The 21,577-nt window shown below is 39.3% G+C and overlaps 1 protein-coding gene across 1 annotated transcript in view; it reads right to left on the bottom strand.

Moving 5' to 3' along the window:
• The window catches only part of CNOT2 (CCR4-NOT transcription complex subunit 2), a 230,332-nt gene extending 214,084 nt beyond the window's left edge, over positions 1–16,248 (bottom strand). Inside the window, exons 1-2 of the mRNA XM_042783115.1 lie at positions 16,076–16,248; positions 15,800–15,988 (exon numbers count right to left, since the gene is read on the bottom strand). Of these exons, the coding sequence (XP_042639049.1) occupies positions 15,800–15,988; positions 16,076–16,248 (362 nt within the window). The remainder of the gene's footprint in view (positions 1–15,799; positions 15,989–16,075) is intronic.
• Positions 16,249–21,577: the final 5,329 nt, after the last annotated feature.

The raw sequence follows: 21,577 nt of genomic DNA, 5'->3' as shown, positions 1-21,577 counted from the left end.
TATATATATATTGTTGTTGTTGTTATATATATATAATACACACATACACATACACACGTATGTACACACATACATATACTTATATTATTGTAACATACCAAAGAAGTAATACTATTATTTATTCCTTTAAAAATGTTTATATGAAGCAAATAAAATGTGAGGTTATGTGCTGAAGGAGATCTATGATAAACACTAATAATAAATAACATGTGCTTATTATAGAAAAAGAAGAAAAAAAATAAATAACTGTAATCCTGCAATCTAGAAAGCTTTCAACCAAGGCAAACATCATTTGTCCTTTTGTGTTTTTCTAGTTGTGTATGTTTGGAGGGTAAGGGGTATGTACCTTTTGTTTTTCTCCTTTATTATCGTAGCGTCAGTTAATGTGGAAAATTTATAAGACATAGGAAAACAAAAAAAGAGGGGAACCTCACCATCTTCAAGATCACCACTGTTGGCACTTATGTAATACAGAAAATGGGATTTATTCACTGATTTGTAGCCTACATTTTAAAAAAAGACACATAATTATTTTTAAGTCATTTAATACCATAAAAAACATGACTCTTAATAGCTAGAGTATAGTTTATCTAATAAATACTTGGATTCCCTAGGTGGTGCAAACAATTAACATGTTGACTGCTAACAGAAAGACTGAAGTTTGAATCCAATAGGGTATCTAGAAAGAACGGCCTAACAATCTACTTCTGAAAGGTAAGCCACTGAAAGTCCTGCTGAGCACAGTTCTATTGCGACACACATGGAGTAACCAGAGTCGGAATCTACTCAATGACAATGGAAAAGAGAAAATTATTCCTTGTAATTAAACATTTCATTTTATTTTGATTTTTCACTTTCATAAATAGCACTGTGGTAAATATTCTTGCATTTGAATTTTTGTTTGCAAATGTAATTATTTCTTAAGAGAACATTACTATAACTTTTATTTTGAAATATATGAACTTTTTAGTTAATAGTTCCAATGTTTAACTAATTTCTGTGTCCTTAAACAAATTACTTTTCAACCTTTAGTGCCCTCTCTAGAAAAACAAGTGTAATAATACTTACTAACTCATAGGATTATTATGAGGAGTAAATGAGACTGTATGTATAGAACTTAGCACATGATATAGGATGCCTCTCAGACAGGGTTCTCCCAAACACTCTTTCTTAAATAATCCCCTTCTCTGATAGCATCTATTGTAATATAGCAATTAACTTCAAAAACTGTTTATCATTCTGCCACTACATAATGTGTAAGGAGTGAGTCAGTCTTGTTCATTAATGTATGTTGAAACTTCATACAGGGCCAGATAAGTATTTGTGGAATGCATGAAAGGTTATTTCCCATAGCTTTTAATATTCACTTTCTTTTCTTGTTTACAACATCGATTTACATTCTCACCAATCACATAAGAGACTGATCTTATCACTTTATTGTCAATGATACTAAGATGTGTTAGAAAAAGTTTATTCTCAATTTTAAGGTGTAAACTGATAATTAAAAATATTCTATTTCTTTGGTTTCTCCTAACATTATTTTTTATTGTAGGAGTAATAATAAAATGTTACAATTCTAACTCTGGTTCCCTCCCCTAAGGGTCATTCCATGCTTCCTGGAAAAAAGTAATATTTAACATCATAAATATGATGTAAGTTTAAAATACAGATACTATACAAAAATTCCAGCTACTAGTGATTCTTTTTTCAACAACATAAACACTGGCTATACACATGGACCTCACCAGATGGAATACACAGGAATCAGATCAACTACATCTGTGCAAAGACGTGAAGGAGAAGCACACTACCTTCAGCCAAAACAAGGCCAGGAACTGACTGTGGAACAGCTCATCAATGACTCATGCAAGTTCAAGTTGAAGCTGAAGGCAATTAAGCAGGTCCATAAAAGGCAAAACATGACCTTGAATATATCCTACTTGAACTTAGAGACCATCTGAAAAACTGATTTGACACACTGAACACCAATGACCAGAGGAATAGTGGGATGTCATCAAGAACATCTTAAATGAAGAAAACAAATGGTCTTCAAAATGACAGGAAAGGAAGAAAAGATCAAAATGGATGTCAGAAGAGATTCTGAAACTCGCTCTTGAATGGAGAGTAGCTAAAGTAAATGGAAGAAATGACAGGATAAAGAGTAGAACAATAGATTTCAAAGAGCAGCTCGAGAAGATAGTCAATTATTATAATGAAATGTGAAAAGACCTGTTGTTGTTGTTGTTGTTATGTGCTGCTGAGTTGGACCCAACTCATAGCAACCTCTCCTTGGGTTTCCGAGTCAGTATCACTACAGAAATAGATTGCCCAACCTTCCTTCCAAGGAGTGGCTAGTGGGTTTGAACCGCCAGCCTTCTCGTTAGCAGTCAAGTGCCTTAGGCACTACGCCACCAGAGCTCCCATGAAAAGACCTAGAGTTAGAAAATCAAAAGGGAAGAACATGTTCAGCATTTCTCAAGCTGAAAGAACTGAAGGAAAAAAAAAAAACTCAAGCCTCAAGTTGGAACACTGAAAGATTCTACTGGCAAAATATTGAATGATGCAGGAAACATCAAAAGATGGAATACACAGACTCCCTATACCAAAAAGAACTGGTCAACATTCATCTATTTCAGGAGGTGGTTATGATCAAGAACCAATGGTACTGAAGAAAGAAGTAGAAACTGCACTGAAGGAACTGGCAAAAAACAAGGCTCCAGGAATTGACAGACTACCCATTAAGATGTTTCAACAAACAGATGCCCTACTGGAGGCAATAACTCATCTATGTCAAGAAATTTGGAAAACAACTATTTGACCAACTGACTGAAGAGATCCATATCTGTACCCATTCCAAAGATAAGTCATCCAACAGAATATGAAAATCATCGAAAAGTATTACTATCACATGCAAGTAAAATCTTGCTGAAGATAATTCAAAAATGGTTACAGTAGTATATTGTATACTACTGTATATGCAAGCTGGATTCATAAGAGGATGAGGGAATTCACTGCAGATGTCAGATGGATCTTGGCTGTAAGCCAGAATACCAGAAAGATGTTTACTTGTGTTTTATTGACTATGTAAAAGCATTTGACTGTGTGGATCATAACAAATTATGAATAACATTGATAAGAATGAGAATTCCAAATTTAATTGTACACCTGTACATAAACTGGGTGGCTGCAGTTCTAACAAAACGAAGGGACGCTGCGTGGTTTAAACTCAGGAACAGTGTGCATCAGGGTTGTATCCTTTCATCACATTTATTCAATCTGTATGCTGAGCAAACAGTCTGAGAAGCTGGATAGATAGATGGAAAAAAGAGAAGTTGTCAAAGATTTCATATTACTTGGATCCACAATCAACATCAATGGAAGCAGCAGTCAAGAAATCAGATGTCATACTGCCCTGGGCAGATATGCAGCAAAAGACCTCATTAAAGTGCTGAAGAGCTAAGATGTCTCTTAGAAGACTAAAGTGCACCTAACTCAAACCATGGTATTTTCAATTGCCTCATACGCATGTCAAACCTGGACAAGGACTAAGGAAGATCGAAGAAGAGGTGATGCTTTTGAATTGTGATGTTGGTTAAGAATTCTCAAAGTACCATGGATTGCCAGAAGAATGAACAAATCTGTCCTGGAAGAAGTGCAGCTGGAATACTCCTTGGAAGGAAGAAAGGCCAGTCTTTGTCTCACCTAGTTTGGTCATGTTGTCAGAAGGATATCATGCTTGGTAAAGTGAAGAGTCAGTAAAAAAGGGGAAGACCCTCAATGAGATGGAATGACACAGTGGCTACAACAATGGGCTCAGGTATAGCAAGGATTGTGAGGAGGGGGCAGGTCCAGGCAGTGTTTTGCTCTGTTGTACACAGGGTCACTATGAGTCGGAGAGGACTCAATGGCACCTAACAACAACATACTAAAGTTGGTGTGAAAATGGTTTAAAATGGACAATGTGAAAAAAATTTAAGGAAAAGTTTTCTTAACTGCATGTACTGTATCAACATTAACAACATAACCAAGATTTTACGTTAAATGTTCTATTAAGCTTTCTCTGGAGGGCTTCAAAATTACTTTGAGATCCATGAATGTACAGAGTCACAGGATATGAATGTGTGACTCATGGACAATTCGTAGTTTGTCCTTTAATGTTATGTAAATTTGCTCACTTTGAAATGTTAGAAGCAACCCCTACTCAAAACAAATTCATCATCACAATCATGTTCACTTGCTACACAAGCAGCTTTTAAATCACTGAAAAGACTTTGAGCCTTTACTTGTGCTAAACCAAAAAGAAAAAAACCTAACCCACTGCCAATGAGTTGATTCTAACTCATAGTGACTCTAGGGGACAGAGTAGAACTGGCCCATACAGCTTCCAACTTCACCAAAGCAGACTGCTTCATCTTTCTCCAGCAGAGCAGATGGTGGGTGAGAACTGACAGCCTGTTGGTTACCAGCTGTATGGTTTAACCACTGTGCAACCAGAGCTTCTTCCTTGCACTAAAAAACCAAACCAAACTCACTGTCGTCAAGTTGTTTACAACTTATCACGAACCCTACTTGAGCTCTGGTAGCGTAGTGCCTAAAGGCACTTGACTGCTAACCAGAAGGCTGGCGGTTCAAGCCCACCAGCCACTCCTCGGAAGGAAGATGGGGCAATCTATTTCCGTAGTGATACTGCCTCGGAAACCTAAGGAGAGGTCGCTATGAGTCGGGTCCAACTCGACGGCATATAACAACAACAACAACATCACTATGGAAGCAGATTGCCCAATCTTCCTTTTGAGGGGTGGATGGTGGGTTTGAATTGACAAACTTCTGGCAGTCCAATGGCCTTAGGCACTATGCCACCAGAGCTCCTATCCTGGATATAGTGCAGTGTGTTTAAAACTCTGGACTGCATCCCAACAGAGAGCTGTGAAGTCAGTTTAACAGGTTAAAACCAACATGTTTAAAACACAACACAGGATACATTGCACAGTAAAGGTTATGTGTAAAAAGGGAACAATTCCACCACTCTGTAAAATAATTGGGAGCACTATACATGAAATCATTTACTTAGCATAAAAGCCAAAGTTCTGATGTTGGCTTTACAAAGTCTTTTCTGATCTACCTCTGGTCCACAGTTTTTGTACTCATTCTTCTCCTTAACCACTTTACTCTAACCAGACTTCCTTACAGTTCTCTTCCTAACTCAAGGCATTTGCTCTTCGTTGTTGTCCATTTTTGGAACTTTTTTCTCCTGGATAAGGAGCTCTAGTGGCGTAGTGGGTAAGGCACTTGGCTGCTAACTAGGTCGGTGGTTCAAACCCACCAGCTGCTCCATGGGAGAAGATAAGGCAGTCTACTTCCATAAAGATTTACAGTGTGGAAACCTGTAGGGGTTGCTATGAGTCGGAATCAACTAGATGGCACTGGGTTTGTTTTTTTGTTTTTTTTTTTTCTCCTGAGCATGCACAGGCTTGCTCACCACAGGCTCACATAACCACCTACTAGGGGAGGACATCCCTGATCACCCTATTTAAATCTGCATTTCATGCATACTCCATATTCCCTTGATTTATTTTTCTCTATACAATTACTACCATCTGCCATACCATGTTTTATTTATTTATTGTACACTGCTATCTTCTCTTAGGATAGTGCCTGCCATACAATAGGTGTTGAATAACTATTTGTGTACAAATGAACGATGAGTAACATACAGAAGGTACTTCATACAGTACCTAAGTGTTATCTTGCCTTTGTCTACCTACTACTAACTACTCACTATTTTCAAATATAAGCAGTGCCCCGGTGACAAATGAGATCCATTCCTAAATGTGCCTTTAAGTCTTCCAGGATGGTGGAAGCAGTTAGCAGTTAACATGCTCGCCTACTAATCAAAAGGTTGGAAGTGTAAGTCTACCCAGAGACACCTGAGAAGAAAGGCCTGGCTGCCTGCTTCCCCAAAATCAGCCACTGAGAAGCCTATGGAGCACAGTTCTACTGACACACATGTGGTCGTCATGAGTCTGAATCCACTTGAGGGTAACCTTTTTCATACTATATTACAAGTTAAATAACTGCATTTTAAATTATGCTTATCTTGGAATGCCAGAAGACACAATTTATCATGGCTCTGAATCACAATGCTAAGAGTGACTCCTTTGTCTATATTTTTTTTAAAAAATATTATGAGGAATAGCTTAAATTGAGAAGCAAAATGTAATGAAATTAGGAGATTATAAAAATATGTAAATATAACACTGGAAGTCCATAACTGATTGACATCAAGTCAATACTAACTCATAGTGACCCTATAAGCACACCTTTTAGTGAGTTTTTAAATACATATATCCCTTTGTAACCATCACCACGATTAAAATAAGGAATAGTTCCATCACCCTCAAAGTTCTCATCCCCACTATTGGCCCCAAGCAACCACTGATCTACTTTCTTTCACTCTCATTTTTTTCCTAGGGTTTCAAATAAATGGAATCTTATAGTATGCATTCTTTCATCTTTTTTCACTCATAATGTTTTTGACATCAGTGGTGTTTTATGTATATCAGCAAATCATTTCTTTTAGATAATATTCTACCATGTACAATGTACATGGTACCACCATCTAACTGGTCCCCTAAACTGAATGAGTTTTTGGCACAGAAAATATAAGATGAAGCAATCTACTTCCATTACGATTTACAGCCTTGGAAACCCAATGGGGGTAACAATTAGTCAGAAACAACTCAATGGCAGCAAGTTTTTATTTTTAGACTTAAATATGTGTATCCCAATCCCACCACAATCGAGGTGATTCCTACCCACAGCAATCATACAGGCAGAGTATAACTGCCCCATAGTGTTTCCAAGGCTATAAATCTTTACAGAAACAGAATGCCTCATCTTTTTCCCACAGAACAGCTGGTGGGTTCAAATTGTTGAGCTCTTGGTTAGCAGCCCACAGATTATGTAAAATGATGATTTATAGACGTTACCCAGACATAATGAAAACCATACATTTAGAGCTAAATGGCCTTGGCATGAATCCCTGGTTCCATCATTGCAGTGTGATGGGTGCCTTTTTTATGGCCTTTCTAACCATGGTCTTGAAAATGCCTACTAAATGATGGAGTTTGTTGCTGTTGTTATGTGCCGTCGAATCGGACCCAACTCATAGCGACCCCTCCTGGAGTTTCCGAGGCAGTATCAGTACGGAAGTAGATTGCCCTATCTTCCTTCCGAGGAGTAGCCGGTGGGTTTGAACCGCCAGCCTTCTGGTTAGCAGTCAAGTGCCTTAGGCACTAAGCTACCAGAGCTCCTAAATGATGGAGTAGGGCTATGCAAATAAGGTGTATCAAAACCTAACAAGAAGATTGGTCAGTTTTGTCATCTCACTAGGCTTAAAATGAGCCATCCCAGAGGTGGAAAGAAGGAGACCTGACTACAGAAATGGATACAGAGTGAGTCCTCTGGACCAGACGTCCCTGTACTGGAAAGACCCACAGAGAAACAGTAACAGCAGAACCAGACCAGAGAGGCACAACGAATTGGGCTTACTGGCCCATGGAACAAAAAGCCAAGTGCCTTCAGACAGGAGGCTTGCTGGTGGACTGGGGTGCCTCTGAGCATTTATTAGAAGAGATAAGGAGCTTTGTGACACTTTGTCCAAGGTCGCACCACCACAAAAGGCCAGAGGGACTGAAGGCCAGGGAAAGGTCTGCTTGTGGGCACAACTGTGAAGAAGCTATCCTGACTGCATCCGGAGTCTTTCCTAATCCTGAATGGCAACCTGTTACTTCCCTAATAAGCCCCATGATCATGAATATTATCCGTAAATTCTATGTGGCCACTGCAATCCAGCAATCCAGCAGAGAAGTAATGTGTGCCATGGGAGGGGCAGTTGGTGGGAAAAAGGTTGGAGAGGAGGTATGTGGGACCTCCATCTCATAGTTATCAGCCTTGGGATGATGTTGCTAATGGTGATACTCCCTCTTTGTGGAAAGAGGTCTCAACTTCTGCCACACCATTTTTACCACTCTATACTTTTAGGCTAGTCAACCCTTGAACCTTAGTTTTCCTCTTTTTTAAAATGTAGGTATTTACACTTGCTTTGAACAACTGCTTAATTATTAGACACTGTGAGAATTTTATGTAAAAGTCATACATTAGGCTCTCGTAAAAATGGCAGTTTAATTTAATGGTAATTTGGTAGAGAGTACAATCTAGTTAGGAGCCCTGGGAGTACAGTGGTTAAAGCACTCAGCTGCCAACCAAAAGGTCAGCAATTCAAATTCACTAAGGCACTTGACTGCTAACCAGAAGGCCGGCGGTTCAAACCCACCAGCCACTCCCCGGAAGGAAGATGGGGCAATCTACGTCCTAGTGATACTGCCCTGGAAACCCAAGGAGGGGTCGCTATGGGTCAGGTCTGACTCAATGGCACATAACAACAACAACAACAACAGCTGCTCTGCAGGAGAAGAATGTAGCAGTCTGCTTCCATAAAGGTTTATAGCCTTGGAAACCCGATGGGGCGGTTCTCCTCTGTCCTATAGGGTCACTATGAATTGGAATTGACTCAATGGGTTTGCTTTGGGATCTAGATTTTACTTTTCATCTACTAACAAAACTGAATCCACCTACAGAGTTGAAGTTTTATCCATATGCTTATGTTCTTTACTAAAAGTTGCACCTAGTACAACTGATTTCTACGTCTAATATTATAGTGCATAAAATGTTTTTAAAGGACTCTCATCCCTATCTCTCTTATTATAAAATACTCTGAAAAGTTTGGAAGGAATAGTAAAATAGAAGGAAAAAAGCAGTATCGATCTCAACATTTCATTATTGGTGAATATAGTGCATTTCAAAAAACAGTTTGCTAATGGGTAAGAAAGCCACCAAAAAACTAACATTTATTTGAGTCAAGTCCCATAGAATGTGACTTTCAAAAGCCCATCATTCTTTCAGCAGATTTTAATGCTTGCTATGATGGGCTCAAGAGCTCTGGTGGCGTAGTGTCTAAGGCATCTGACTGTTAACTAAAAGGTTGGCAGTTCAAACTCACCAGCCACTCCATGGAAGGAAGACTGGGCAATCTACTTCCATAAAGATTTACCGCCTTGGAAACCTAAAGGGGGTCACTATGAGTCGGAAATGACTCAATGGCAATGAGTTTGGTTTTGATTTTATGATGGGCTCAGGTACAGAAAGGATTGAGAGGCTGGTGCAGGACCGGGCAGTGTTTCATTCTGTTGTACATAAGGTCGCTATGAGTTGGAGCCAACTTGATGGTATCTAACAGCAACAACAATGTACTACATAGTCTTCTAACTACTGAGGATATACAGTCATGTGACATGCATCCTTTAGGGCAACCACATAGAGGTCATTGGTCCTATAAGGTTATAATGGAGCTCAGAAATCCCAAGTGGAGAACAAGATATAGCTAATGCAACAGGTTCCTTGCATGAAACGTATGTATCTCGTGTCTCTTATGTACAAAGTGATTGTACAAAGTGATTGTTGCCAACTGTTAATGGTACAGTATACATAACCTACCATGTATACATGTCATGACAATCAAAAGAAATATGTACATTACTTAGTGACTTATACTGTACTTTCTATCTACAAAGTTTACCATGTAACAGTGTATCCTTCCACTCATAGGTATAGGAAGCAACATTCAATAGCATGTAACACATGTCTGTTGAATACAGTAACATGCTATCTGTTTAATTTTCTTTCAAAAGTATTCCTGTGAAGTGAATCATGGTTCCAAAATGCACCAAAACCATTGCTCGTGATGGCAAAACAAAAGGGCAAAGGAGAAGTACTGATACAGAAATGAAACAAAATGTTATTAAACAACACGAAGATGAAAAATCAGTGAATGATACTGCTTTTGGTTTAGGCATGTCACACTCAGCAGTCACAACGATCCTCACAAATAGATAAGTTCTCCAAGTTCTTAAAGGATCAGCTTCATTAAAAGCTACAAGGCTTACAAAAATGCAAGATGGATCTATATCAGATGAGAAACTGCTAATGCCATGAATTGAGGCCCAAACACAAATGCAAATCCCTCTCAACACACCGAGGATCACTGCTAAGGCAAGAAGCTTGTTCAAGATGTTTAAAGAAAAAGGACAGACAACCATATGGTGTTCGCACAACATCCAAATCACATAACTTCCTATTTCAAAGAATGTATCATAGGCATTAAGCAACACATGACTATATAATACCCCTCAGGGTGGTCTAGGCAATACCCATAATCAAATACAACATTTCTCTTATCAAAACATTGGGAAATAAGGTTAAGAGGGGTAATTAAAGATGATAAATAGGCTGTTATCAATCACAGTTGGATTTTACCACACTTATTTAAAAAAAAAAATTCACTTTTCAAAACTTTTAGGATTTTTGACTGCCCAGAGATAAAAGTAAATCACCTCACCTAACTTCCTTAGGGAGGATGCTACAGGAAATGAAGAACTCCTACTTTGCACTAGGCATTAGACTAGGCATAAGTGTAAAAAATTGAAAACAGCATAGCCTCTAACTTCAAAAGCCTAAATCTAATAGGAGTTCATATGCAAAACCATCTCCCTTCAACCATGACCTCAGTATGCAAAACACAGCAGGAAAACATATTCTTAACCATTCTATCAAAAACCAAAAAGGAGACTGATTTTTTTTCCCTTTATTCCTAACATCCTTGCCTCAGTTCCTCACTCACTCTACACAATTCTTTAAAAGGCTGGCTACCAAATTTCTGACAGGTAAGAGGAAAAACTCTAAGAATTCAAAGTGAAAGCACATTGATGTGCTCTCTATCCCTTCTTCTGATCTATGGATTGGAAACTGAGCACTCTGACACACTAAGGGTCAAATGACGACCTGCTACGAGTTTAATGTATCTTTATTAAGACCAAACTAAGTATGTAAGGCACTTGACTGCTAACCAGGAGGCTGGCGGTTCAAACTCACTAGCCACTCCTCGGAAGGAAGATGGGGCAATCTACTTCCATAATGATACTGCCTCAGAAACCCCAGGAGGGGTCGCTATGAGTCTGGGCTGACTCAAAGGCACATAACAACAAGTATTGTGCAGGAGCTCTGGTGGCACAGTGGTTAAAGCATTCAGCTGCTATCAGAAAAGTCAACAGTTCAAACCCACCAGCTGCTCCATGGAAAAAAGATGAGGCAGTTTGCTTCCATAAAGATTCACAGCCTTGGAAACCCTACAGGGCAGTTCTACTCTGTCCTATAGGGGTACTTACGAATCGGAATCTACTCGATGGCAGTGGGTTGATCAAGTTCTACACATTATACAAGGCACTAAAAGTGTATATAAGTACTTCTCACATGTGTTCACAGGCCAGGAGAGATTACAGTGAGAGGGGAGGATGAACATTCAATTACAATAAAGTGTGACACATTCAATAACAGAAGTTTTTAATAATAGCCACACAGCAGAAGAATTCTAGGAATCAGAAAGGTTTCATAAAGAACATGAAACCACAGTTGAGCTTTGAGGAATAAAAAGTTCGTCAAGCAATGGAGAAGAGATAGACAGTTAAAATACACATGTACAAGCAAAAACATATCCATGAATGCAAAATAATAGAAAAATATACAGGTAATAGCAAACATGTCCAAAATATCTAACTATATCTAAACAGACTTTCATCCTGAATTTATACATATACATGTTAGTGTCCAGAGAAAGAAAGCTCATTTTTTCCTAGAAAATTCTTTTTTTTTTTTTTTCGTATTTCCATACCATATAAAGGATCCCTGGTGGCGCAGTGCCTAAGGCATCTAACTGCTAACCATAAGGCTGGCAGTTCAAACCCACCAGCCACACCTCAGAAGGAAGATGGGGCAATCTACCTGCATCAAGATTTACCTCATTATAAACCCAATGAGGATCGCTATGAGTCAGAATCAACTCAATGGCAGTGGGTTTGGTTTTGTTTTGGTTCATATTATATAAGCTAAAAAATATTCTCAAAAGACACTGTAAACCATTATATTACTTCATAACACAACATACCTCCAAGTAATACACCTAGAGATCTGCATCTGTATTTCAGAGAACAAGCTGTCAGAAAAAACTGTAGAATTCAATTTCTAGGTCATCCTGGAATAAATAAACAAGACACACTGTCTCATGGTAAAAAGGTTGGAGACAGGAGTTATGTCTGACCCTCATCTTACAGGAATTAGCCTTGGGCTGGTGCTATTGATGGTGATCCTCCCCCCTCATGAAGTTAGGGGATCAGACTTCTACCATGTCATTTTTACAACCACCTCACACTTGCAGGCAGTTAGTTAACCTCTGTGAACGTTAGTTTTCCTCTTTTTTAAAATGTAGGTATTTATACTACTTTGAATGGTTGTTGAAATATTAAAGACTTATATGTAAAAGTGTCACACATAGGCAAATTTTAAGAGAGAAATCAAAGGATGCCAAACAGGAAAATAAGCTAAAACAAATAAACAAAAAGAAAAAACACATGCATTATTCACAATGAAGGATTCAGTGAACAAAACCAAAGTAGAAATCATTAAATTTTAAAAATTTAAAACCCTAATTCCCATTCTTTCTCTCAGCACACTACCTGCAACAAATCAATTTTAGTATAATGCTTTCCAAAATATTTAGTTTAACTCAGAATGAACTTCAATTCCTTGAAGTATCATAGGTAGAAATCATCCTTAGTAAGGAAGATCACCTATACCATCAAACAGAATGACTCCATCATAGCACCAAATCCCTTGATATGAATATACCAGGTAATTATATTAAAATATTACATTACAATTAAGATTAACTCTGCCCCTGAAACTTTCTTATCTGGTACTTTGGTTTCTTTTACTTCTTGGTGTTACAAAATCCACTGGAGGTCTAGGTAACAAATAAAATCATAAATATTTAGTATTATCTTTTTACTAGGAGCTCTCTGGTGGTGTAGTGCCTAAGGCACTTGACTGCTAACCAGAGGGCTGGCAGTTCAAAACCACCAGCCACTCCTCAGAAGGAAGGTTGGGCAATCTACTTCCATAGTGATACCACCTCGGAAACCCAAGGGAAGGGTCGCTGAGTCGAGTCCGACTCGACAGCACATGACAACTTATCACTGTCAAATGTGCTCTGTTGGTGTAGTGGTTAAGGCATCTGCTGCTAACCAAAAGGTCCAAAGTTCGAACCCACCTGCTGCTCTACTGGAGGAAGATGAGGAAGTCTGCTTCTGCGAAGATTTACAACCTTGGAAACCCAATGGCGGGGGGAGGGGGTCACTATGAGTCAGAATCAATTAGATGGCAATGAGTTTGGTTTTTGGTTTGGTAGCACTGTTTGTATAAATTGTCCTCAAATGCCTATTTGGGCAGATGCATGGGATTGTTAAGAATCCGCTTTTAAATGTGATCATAAATTTTAAGAAACTTGGGGAAAAATGCCATTATCATTTAACATTGCTTTGAAAGAGCAAAAAACAACTTGTAAACCAAGTTCTTTTTACCAGTCTATTAGTATGCACTCACTATTTGATATATATACATGAAGCACACATTTTCTTTACTTTTCTGTATTATCACAAAATCTTATGAAGCAAATTTGTCCCTAAAAATAGAGTAAAACTATAACTTCTCCACGGGTTTTGAAAAAATCTGTAATGGTATTTCAAAATATAAGTACTTTTAATAGCAGTATCTACGGAAGAGATAAAACCCAAAAAACTTGGTTAGAAGTACTTCTAGTAAAATCTACTCATAAGTCTATTTATTTACTTTTGAGTAAACAGAATTTTCAGGTTATAATTAATGATAAAAGCATCTTGGAAAAATCAAAAAGTAAACTAAACATTCAAAGATATGAAGTAAAAATAGGAATTAGTTGTCTTGGGAAGGTATATCATTCTGAGTTTTGTAATATCTTCAACTTCAGGTACTTCCCAAATAAAGGGTGTATAAATCACTCATTCATGCAGTTTGCCCACATTTTTCCACAACACAAATTCATTCTGAAACATCAGTGTAATATCCACTCACTGCCATCAAGTCAATTCTGACTCACAGTCACCCTATAGAGTAGAACTCTGTCCCACAGGGTTTCCAAAGTTGTTAAATCTTTATGGAAGCAGTCTGCCTCATCTTTCTCCCATAGAGCGGCTGGCTGGTTCAAGCTGTCCACGTCTTGTTAGCAGCCCAGTGCTTTAACCACGGCACCACCAGAGCTCCTTGTAAGTGTAATAGAAACTGAAAAAAACTTTTAAAGTTATCATCTGTTATTTGATTCAACATACAGGCAATTCTCATTCTCCAAGAGCATCAATTAGGCTACAGATATTTCTATACTGTATACGTAGAACAAAAGGGTTCTGCCAACAAATGATGTTTACATTAACTTACTGGAATTAACAAAGCATTAATTAAGATGTAAAAATGTAAAACAGTTTCTCATTTCCTTTCTAAAATAGCAGTGTTTACAGAAATGACTGAAATTCAAGCTCTCGGAATAAAGGAGGAAAAATAAGGTTTTAAAAGTAAATGAAAATGAAAATATTAGAAAGAAAAGTAAGAAGTGGATAGAACAGAGTTAAGAGTTTTGTCTTATAAAAGGGTATTTTGCTTTTGTCCTTCAGTATTTAATATCACAAAAGAACTACAAACCAAAGAACATACAAAGCTTACTAATGCTCTTTGTCCATTAAGAAACTTCAATTGAAAGAGATCTGAATGTAGAAGATTCTTAACCATTTCAGTCCATTGTCATTCTTTATCAACCCTTTAAATCTGGAATCAAGTTACCTTCCAAAGTTGCAAAAGAGGTATACTAAGTGACGTTTGAGAGAGAACTGTTGTAAAGTATAACAAGTACTCTCAACAACATAAAACTGGTATGAAAATAGGTATTTTAAAATTTCTATCCCATCTTTCCTTCACCCCATACTTTTATCATTTATGCTTAGGTTGTTTCAAAAGGCAAATCACAAGCTGCACCTATTGTCCTGAGCTCTAGATATTCCTAGTATCAAGCATGAAAGAAAACACGTTCAAGTCCAATTTCAAATCTGGATTCCTTCATACACAGATTTCCCTCTTCCCCAAGAATCTAAGGGTTGATATCAGTGTACCTAATAATTAGAGAACGTCTAGACTAAAATTGAGGTACGATCCTTTGAGCAAGAGTTACAGAAATGAAAATGTGTTGCACCCTTCTGGATGTTGAAAAGTGATGGTATCTCCTACGACTGGAAGAAAGTTTAAGTTTAGATTCATTCCAAGAGAGTGGTACTCGTATGTCAGACTTGTGGTGGAAATACTGTAGCCACAGGGCCTGAAATAAATGCATATTCTAAAACCTAGGAAATGCTTTCCTGAAAGGCAACTACAATTCACATGCGCTAAGGAGCACAGTTTCACACAGTTAAAAGGCTTTCTCCTGGACAAACCATAGAGCCTCGACTAGTAATTATGACGGCCCTAACTCCACTGATTCCTCAGAGTAACTTTTAAGTTAGACCCAAGACCGAGATGGAGAGGCCCTAGCGGAAGCGGAAACCTAGGGCTAGCAACTTCACCGACTGAAGCGTCTCGGGTTCCTCTACCGCCGGAGGACCTTCGGGACTCAGTCTTTCCAATACCACGGAAGCTTCATCCTCCGGGTGCGGTAGCAGAGGCATCACAGTTGCACTCCTTCCCCCTCCACCGTCTACAATCTTTGGTACCCCAAGGCCTGAAGCCCGTTAGCAACTTCAGTGCCTCCCATGTTAAGTATAGAGAAGCACACAAGTTGCGGATGATGTGCACGTAGTGAGAGACTGAAAAGCCAGAGACCGCGGCAGCTGCTAGGAAGGCAGCAGCGCTGTCTAAAGCGGGCCCAGGCTCCTCGGCCACCACCGCTGCCGCCTTCTCTTCTTCCCCAGGAAGCAGCGCGGCGGCGGCTCCTCCGTGCTGGCGGGAGCCCGGGGAACTGAGTCTGGGGAAAGCCGAGCCACCCGCGGATAAGACCAGGCCTAAGCTCTAGAGCTACCGCAGCAGCGGCCCAAGTAGAGCGACGCTTTACGTCCCGTCCACCCCCCCCATACACCCCCCCTCCCTCCCTCCGCCGCCGCCACCCCCCTCCCCGCCCGCTCCGCTCTCCCTCTCTCGATTGGAGCCGAGACAAAAGCAAAGGGAAGCGGCGGGTCGGGGTGCTGCCCGAGGACCCTGGACACGACCGGCCCGGCCCCGAGGCATTCCCCCGCCTTGCGGGGGCCCCGATTCCGCCGTCCCCGCCGCACGCCCCGCAGCCAGACTTCCGAAAATTTGCCAAAAACTCACCGCATGAATTTTCTTGTCCCGCGGATCCAAGATGGCGACGTATCCACCGCGGAGGCTGCTGGGAGCAAGACCTTTACCCTCTGACCCTCGCCGTGACCCCCGTCTCTCCGGCTTGCCTGAAGGCGGCAGCGGAAGGGGGAATCTGAGATTCCCGACCGGACAGGGTTGGAGTGGGTTGATCGCTTCCCGCGCTCTCGGGAGTGGGTGGAGAGAAGAGTCTCACCACCTCAGCGCCTTCGCCGCCACCACCATGTCTCCCTGCGACTCCGTGGGAGGCTCGTCCGCGGCAGTTACAGCGAGTGGGGTCCCCTGCGGCCTCTAACGCCCTCCTGGGACTGGGTGGCTTCGCAGTGGGCTCAGGCCCTAGGTCGGAGGGGGACCGCGGGGTCCAGGGGCGGAGAATGATGAGGTGGCATCGGTCCGCCCTTTTCAGGGACGTGGAGCGTGTTTGTGTTTGTGTTTTACACTCCGCCCTCCTACGTCCGCCTTGAGCAGGGCCCTTCCTCACTCGCACTACCTGAAGCAAACCTAACCACGGTCCCCTTTTCCTCCCTTAGCCCCCGCGATCTCCGCTGCCTGTGCACGCACGTCCGGGGACCGGCAGCACGTCACCGTCTTCTGAGAAGTGAGTTCCCCGCTGCCGAAACCATTTCTGCTTTGTACTCGTCACTCTTACTTATTTTTTAACCTGCTGGGAGGGAATATCTTGGAGAGCAGGTTTTTAAGAGCAATGTTAGCTTGCACCAAGTTAGGTTTATTGTACTTTTGACTAGCTCCCACTCATACTGTGAGTCGAAATCGACTCCACTGTATACAACTAACCCCGACTCTCCGGCCTCGGCTTAAACTTGAGTGACTGGACGGTCAACAAGACCGTTTGTAATTATAGTCGCTTTAGTAGAAACTGCAGAGGAGGAGTCTTTGCATTATTGAAAAATAATTGTCGTGCAAAGTGAAATTAAATTTGTTTGCCTTACAGTAATAAATCACACTTTATTCTTTTGTGTATCAGTTAACTCTTCCCCTTTCGTAATTGCTCGACATTTTTGGACTTAAGAGAAAAAGAGAAAAATCCTCTGCATGTGTGTTTTGGAATTGTTTGGTTCCAGAAACGAGAATTGTTACTTTCTGTTTGAGTGATTTATTAATAAAAGTAAAGTACAATTAATTTGAAGCAGGGTTTTTTTTTTATTTGCTTTCCTTGTTTTATGAAATCACCTTTCTCTTTTCCAAAAAATCAGTATAACCCAATTTAAAATTTGTCGTTGAATAGCAATAAAAATAAGCATACAAAAAATAATAACTTTGCCATGTTTTCAAATGCAAGATGTTTATACATATCAGCAAGTATTTTGTGAATTTATTTAAATTCCCAAATGATGCTCCTGTATCCAAGAGAAAATATTTTATCCAGTTATTCACTTCATTGAACATTCTGCTTCGTATGTTTGTTTTTCCCTTCAGGAAAATTGAAGGAGGAACTTTTTTTTATATCCTTCCCTCCCTTCCATCACCAGTTTCTTCTTGCCTGTTCTTTCTCTTCCTCTGATATTATTAGCATTTACTACCATAAGATTGTGTGTTAAAAGACCATATGTGTCTATGTGCAATAAATAACATTTAGTAATATTTAGAATTTTAACCTAACTGTAGATAATTTGAAGTATTACAATAGATTGGAATTGTAAAATGAAATTTTAAAAACGGGATAAGGTATATGCTTATATGTATATGGTAACATCAGGCAATACTTTTTATAATCCAACTTTTTGCTTGACTCACATACAGGATTTTTGTTAAGCCCAAAAGATAGACCTTATTCTTACCTCCCTATATTCAAAGGAGCTCTGGTGTGCAGTGGTTAGAGCATTCACTTGTCAACCAGAAGATCAACAGCTTGAACCCACCTGCCACTTCACAAGAGAAAGATGAGACAATCTGCTTCCATAAAGATTCACAGCCTTGGAAACTCAATGGGATAGTTCTCCTGTTTCCTACGGGGTCTGTACCAGTTGGAATTGACTGAATAGCAATGGAATACATTTATTCAAAAAGCACAGATTTTAAATAGTATAAATATTGGAGAAATCACTTCCAAAGGTGACAGGTCTGATAGGATTTTGTTATTTGAGTACTTTACTGAAAGAGAGAAAACCACATTTTCATGATGTTAAATGTATGGGAAGGAGTGTTAGGAAAAAATACACTGAACTTTATGTATTGCTTTTTAGAAAATACAATTTAGGATGAATTTACTTTAACCCTTGTTCAAGAACAAGTTTTAATTATCCTATTGTGCCATAAGGAGCTCTGCTATTGCAGTGGTTAAGCGTTTGGCTGCTAACTGAAATGTCAGAGATTTGAACCCACCAGCCACTCTGCAGGAGAAGGATGTGGCAGTCTGCTTCTGTAAAGATTTACAGCATTTAGAAACCCTATAGGTAGTTCTACTCTGTCTACAGAGTCACTGTGAATTAGAAGTGCCTGGATGGCAATAGGTTTAATTGGTTTTTATTGCTTCTACCCAATCTATTACGAATTTGTGAAATTCATTTTATGCTTACTTTAGAAGATAGTTCTAGATTAAATGTGCCGTGGTCTTTAACAGTGTATGATCTGGCTCCTGCCTGCCATACCTACTTCATCTTACTGTCACCCTCCATATTATCTCCTTTCTGTTTTGTCACACACTAAATTCTTTCCAGCTGTTTCAGAAACTGGTATTTGTCCCCTAAAATTCCTCTATTTTTTTCACAGTAGTGGATATGGACTCATGGCTGTCCAAAATGAAGACTGTTATTTTCCAACCTCTCTTGTAGCCATGTGGTAGTTCTGTGTCTGTGGCACCCTTCCAGAACCATTCTTAGAAGCTGGTATATATCATCAGTCTTCTGATACTTTTTCTCTTTCTGTATCCTGCATCCTGGAATGCAGATATGATGACCTGGAATGCTAGTTGCCAATTTAACTTGTATGAAACAGAACATTTGAATCTCTGGGCCATATGCAAATTCCCCCATTTTAGAGATGGTAAAACTTTAAGCTGGCAGGAGCCTGTATCCTTGAGAACTTTCTAGGTTAGAGCACCATACTAGCACTGTACTCCTTACCGCCACATTTTGTTGTTAGAAAAAAATAAATATTAAACCCATTATTTGTGTCTTTTGTTCTCAGTTGAACCTTATCTTAAATGGTATGCCATCTCAAGGTCTTTGCACTTGCTCATTCTTGTTCTTCGGGTCATAACTGAAATGCCATATCGGAGAGGCTTTCCCTAGTCAACCTAACTAAACTAGCTCCTCTCCTATTTATTCTCTATCACATGGTCTTCTATTTTTTTAACTTTTTATTGTGATTTGGGTGAAAATTTTTAGAACAACCCTCTGTTTTCTTAATGATGTTAGCTGCCATCGAGTCACCCCCGACTTAGGGCAGCCACATGCACAGCAGAACAAAATGCTTTCTGATTGGTTGCAGATCAGACCATTGTGATTTTCAGAAGTAGATCACCAAGGCTTTCTTCCTAGTCTGCCTTGGTCTGGAAGCTCTGATGAAACCTGTTCAGCATTATAGGAACACACAAGCCTCTACTGACGGGTCATGGCTGCCCATGGAGGTATGTTGGCTGGGAATCAAACACAGTCTCTCACAGTGATGGCAAGAATTCTACCACTGAACCAACAGTTTCCTTCATTTTCTTAACAGCACTTATAATTTATATTTACTTTGTTCATTTGTTGTTTATTATCTATATCCCTCATACTAACTAATGTGTAAAATCCTACCGATAAAGCAGCTGGGAAAAACAGTTCTAAGTTACCAGGATACCTCTAGCCTCTGGCCACTGAAAATGAAAATTTATGCTCTTACCTGGGAAACCTGTGCGGTTATCACGGGGGGAAAAAACAAAGCTTTGTTGGTAAGGGGGACTGGCAAATCAGAAAAAGCACTACAATATAATAACCAACTTAGAAACTCTCACTAAATAGGGGTCTAATTTACCATGTAAAGGCTCTTGTGCTATTGTCGGTAAGTCAGTTCAAACCTACCAGCTTCTATGTGGGAAGATGAGACAATTTACCATAAAGGTTTATAGCCTCAGAAACCCAGTAAGGGTTGCTATGAATTGGCATCAACTCGATTGCAGTGTGTTTGATTTTTATGTAACTCAACCTCATCTGAAATACATGTAAGAATCTTAGACTTTGAATGATAAAGAATTTTAATGGTAAGCCTCATTTATGAGTGAGATGTTACACATTAAGTTAGCCATCAGGTATTATTTTAATAAGTAATAATTTCTTGGTAAAAATAGTAACGATTTAGAGAAATAAGGTTTCTTATACTGTTGACAGTGTAAATTGGCATAATTCTACTTCGGCAATATGTGTCAAAAGCCTTGACCATGTGCATTTGAACTATTAATTCCTCATCTAGAAATGTATAATAAGAAAACAACAATTTAATTCCAAGAGTGTTCATTGCTGCATTGTTTGGTGGGAGATTAATTAATTAAACTATATCAGAGCTCTGGGTGCATAGTACTTAAGGCATTTGACTGCTAACCAGAAGGCTGGCAGTTCAGACGCACCAGCCACTTCTAGGAAGGAAGATTGGGCAATCTACTTCCGTAGTGAAATCGCCTCAGAAACCCAAGGAGGGGTTGCTATGAGTCGTGTGCAACTCAACAGCAGTGAATTTGGTTTTTTGGAACATCCATACAATGGGACAGTACTTCACCATTAAAAATGATGTAGAAGAATTTCTTCTTGACATATTTTTAAGTACAAAGAAAAGTGTTAAAATAGAATTCCAATTTTGTAAAAAAAAAAGTCTTACAAAGAAGATATATAGAAAGTGTTAATTCAACCTTGCAGAGGTAACTATTACAGTAAAAGTTTTATTTCATTTATTTTAATGTTTTTAAAGTGTTCATATAGTTTTTTTTATGTAATAAAAATGTGATACTAAGAGCTTGCCTTTATCATTAAAGAAATAAATGGATAATTCTGAGAATAGCATGGCATACCTAATGCCCATACCTGCCCAAAATCTTCTTTTTCTTTAGACTCCACGTCCAGTCACATTTTACCATTTAAATATGTCTAGAATCCATCTTTCCCTTTCCATTCCTTCAGCTATTCTACCCTCCTAATCCCTCATCTGGACTTTTAAAAGAGACTTTTTAACTGATCTTTCTATATCAGGTGTTAACTTTCTCTAATCTTCTAAACTACCACCAGAT

The sequence above is a fragment of the Orycteropus afer genome, unplaced genomic scaffold (genome assembly GCF_000298275.1).
Source record: "Orycteropus afer afer isolate SDZICR_OR568_19922 unplaced genomic scaffold, OryAfe1.0 scaffold00685, whole genome shotgun sequence".
NCBI classification, from domain to species: Eukaryota; Metazoa; Chordata; class Mammalia; order Tubulidentata; family Orycteropodidae; genus Orycteropus; species Orycteropus afer.
Note: the sequence above shows the minus strand (reverse complement) of the source record. Positions and strands in the feature narration are given on the sequence as shown.